Raw genomic sequence first — 3,108 nt, 5'->3', positions numbered from 1 at the left:
TTAGTTATTGAGTTTTATACTAACCCTTGTCATTTTTTAGGCTTAGAGAGTTACTTTTAGCACCTTGAAGTTGATTATTTTCCCATAATAGCACATCCCAAAGGGTTTTATTCCTCTTATAATAATTTTAGTTAAACCACAATGTTTAAAATGTGTTTTAATATATATTTAAAATGTTTCAGGTCCATGTTTACTAAAAGAAGACACTAAATTAAGGACTTTGAGGACCATAGAGCTACTATATACACAGTGTCTATAAATTATGTCTAATTTATATAATTGCAAATTAGATCTCAACATGGAGCAGTGTTGTCAGTGATCAATGGAGTGACATGATCTAATTTGCAATTATACATAATAGACAGAAATATACATAAATACATAAATTATTCATAAAAGAGAGAAATCTGTCAGATTTGTGTTTTATTCACTTTATTTAAACTAGATTTAACATTAAGTGGTTTTAGTTATACCAGGAATCCGGGATGCGCCTCATGCTCATGAACCTCATGCCGCTCATTCCCATCCTGTGCCTGTAGTTCCGGTACTGTCCGGGACCAAAGTACCACATCCTGCCTTTGTAGTGAGGAAACTCGTACATGAGCCAGTGGCCGTCCATCACGTGGCATGACATGCAGCCTTGAGTCCAGTTATAACGATCCATGAAGGAGTCGCAGTCGTCAGACATCTCCATCATCTGGCCCATGAAGTTCTCCCTCGGGTAGATCCTCATTCTGTAGGGACCGCTGTACTGTTCAAGCACAGGAACACACACACACACACACACACACACACACACGTTAGCCATGCATGGACTAGGAGTCTGACAACTGTAATTCTGAATTTTAGGAATAATGCTATATGGTTTCAGAACTATAAGGAACAATTGTTAACATATTTTGAATATTTTTAAATTTGTATAGAGAATGTTATAATACAGTGCACTAAGATGTTTATTAGGCTTTTAATGAAATTATTTTCTATTAGTTTATATGTAAATTAAAATAAAATAAAAAGGCTTACAGTTATTTAAATGACATTACATGACATTAAATTGAATTGAATTCAGAGAAATTAAAATTTACAAAAGAAGTTTCAATTTACAAGCTTCATTTCTCCTACTTTAATTGAATTTTGTTTACTGTAATTTAAATAAATGTAATTCAAATGTCTCCAATTTTCAATTTAAAAGTATAAGCAAGACAGGGACATTAAATGGATCATATTTTCTGAATTCAAGGAGTATTTAGTGAGATAAGGACTTATTTTAGAGGAATAATTATCTAGCTTTATACCACAGCACTTTTGAATTCTGGATTCTGATTGGTCAGAAGGTGTAGATTAATTTTCTATAACAGCAGCACTGACAGGTTTCTATTAACGAACTTGTTCTATACATTATCGTTTCTATAGTAACAGCTCATTCACAGGGACTTGTACAGTGGATTCTCCACGTAAACAGATTAAAAATGTTGATATGGTGAAGTTTTCTGTTAGGAGACTTTTATTTAACGTTTATGAAAGGAGTCTCCAGTGTCAGTCAGAGCTCTGTAACAGTCAGAGCAACAGCTATAACTTTTCAGACATCTTCAGGACAGACGAGTTTACGCTTTACGGTTTCTCAGTAACATGACAAGCAATGTTTTTTTGTCTTATTAATGTCAGGAGAAAGAAAAAAGAGAGGTTTGTGAAGGAACGACTGTTTATAGCTGCTATAACGTAAGAGAGAACAGGAAGTAAAACTTGCTGTGGTGAAAGAGGAAAAAAACATGTGATATTTATGAGGTTTTTTCCAAACATAAGGAACATTAATGATACCATGGGGATCCAGCGGCAGGAGCGGATCCAGCCGTTCATTCCCCACGTGCCGATGTAGTCGTTGTACTCTCCCTTCCTGAGGAAATACTGGTTGCCCATGAAGTTGGGGCGATCGTACACCATCCAGCAGCCGCTCTCCACTCGGCACGAGTAACAGCGGTTCAGGTAGGCGGACATGTTGGGGCAGTCGCCGCTGCTCTCCCAGGAGCGCCCCATGAAGTTCCTGTCCTCATAGAAGATGATCTGTTAGGAAAAAAGATTCAAGTGGTAAATTATTACACAGTATAAACAATTAATCCAGATATTTGAATCTGCTGTTCTTCTGGTGTTCACTGGTCAATTAACAGTTGTCAAGTATCTTGCACATCAAGTATAGCAAATGCTGGAGCAAATTTTATTTCATTTATTTTCTAACATGACCCAAGTTCTCGCTTCTTACCTTGCCCGTGCTCATTTTGGCCTCTTTCTGTTCGTCGGATCCGTATCCACCCGGTGACTGACGCACAGTCCCGCCTCGTTTAACCCCCTCGCATTTATACCTCGCCCTGGCCAAAAAGACCTGCGCCTCCTTTTGTTTAAACTCCTGAGCCAGCAACATGGAGCTGTAGGGCTTTCTGTACCATACAAACACTTTAGAATGGACCTCACGCTTACAGCAACACAATACGGCTGTGTGTTTGTTAAAAATGTTCTGTATGCTCTTTACATCTCACAGGCGCTTTATAAACAGCAAGGAAAGCAAGTGACCTGAAATGCTCTCGGGCTCGCTCGTTTGTTCATTTGTTCATTTTAACAGATTTATTTATTTATAACTCTAGCTACACTGAGCCTTCATAACACATTCATAAGCACTGATTAAATCCTTAAGTCAGGATTTTTATAAAGCTATATAATGTAAGGTGAGATTAGAGGCTTTATATAGTACATGACTTTGTCTTTGCAGGAAAGAGAGAAAAGACTTTGGGGCTTCATAACACATTCATAAGCACTGCATAAACATTAGGCAAGTCAGAATAGTAGCGGTTTTATGTAGTACATGACTGTTTTGCCAGATGTGAGTAATTTTTATTTGTAGAGTAGCTACATTGAGCCTTTATAAGACATTCTTAAGCATTTTTAGATGGCTTGTGTCAGGTGACGTTAGAGGTTTTATGTACTACATGAATTTTTGGATTAAAAGGGAAAAAAAGTCTTCATTTATCTTGTTGCATTAACTGTTCCAGACTCTTCTATTTTTATTTTTTTTTTAATTAGCAATACTGTATTTAAAGGTACCTACATTGGGACTGC

The 3,108-nt window shown here is 36.9% G+C and overlaps 1 protein-coding gene across 1 annotated transcript; it reads right to left on the bottom strand.

Moving 5' to 3' along the window:
* Window positions 1-415: 415 nt before the first annotated feature.
* On the bottom strand, window positions 416-2,329 carry LOC113531425 (gamma-crystallin M2). Its single transcript, XM_026922179.3, has 3 exons — window positions 2,258-2,329; window positions 1,819-2,061; window positions 416-751 (listed from the first exon to the last, which is right to left on the bottom strand). Exons 1-3 carry the CDS (start codon window positions 2,270-2,272, stop codon window positions 464-466), a joined length of 546 nt encoding a protein of 181 aa, XP_026777980.3. The 5' UTR covers window positions 2,273-2,329; the 3' UTR covers window positions 416-463.
* Between the last annotated feature and the right edge of the window lie 779 nt (window positions 2,330-3,108).

This window comes from Pangasianodon hypophthalmus, chromosome 27 (genome assembly GCF_027358585.1).
Source record: "Pangasianodon hypophthalmus isolate fPanHyp1 chromosome 27, fPanHyp1.pri, whole genome shotgun sequence".
Classification (NCBI taxonomy): domain Eukaryota; kingdom Metazoa; phylum Chordata; class Actinopteri; order Siluriformes; family Pangasiidae; genus Pangasianodon; species Pangasianodon hypophthalmus.
The sequence above is the reverse complement of the archived record's forward strand: the minus strand, read 5'-3'. Positions and strand labels throughout refer to the sequence as shown.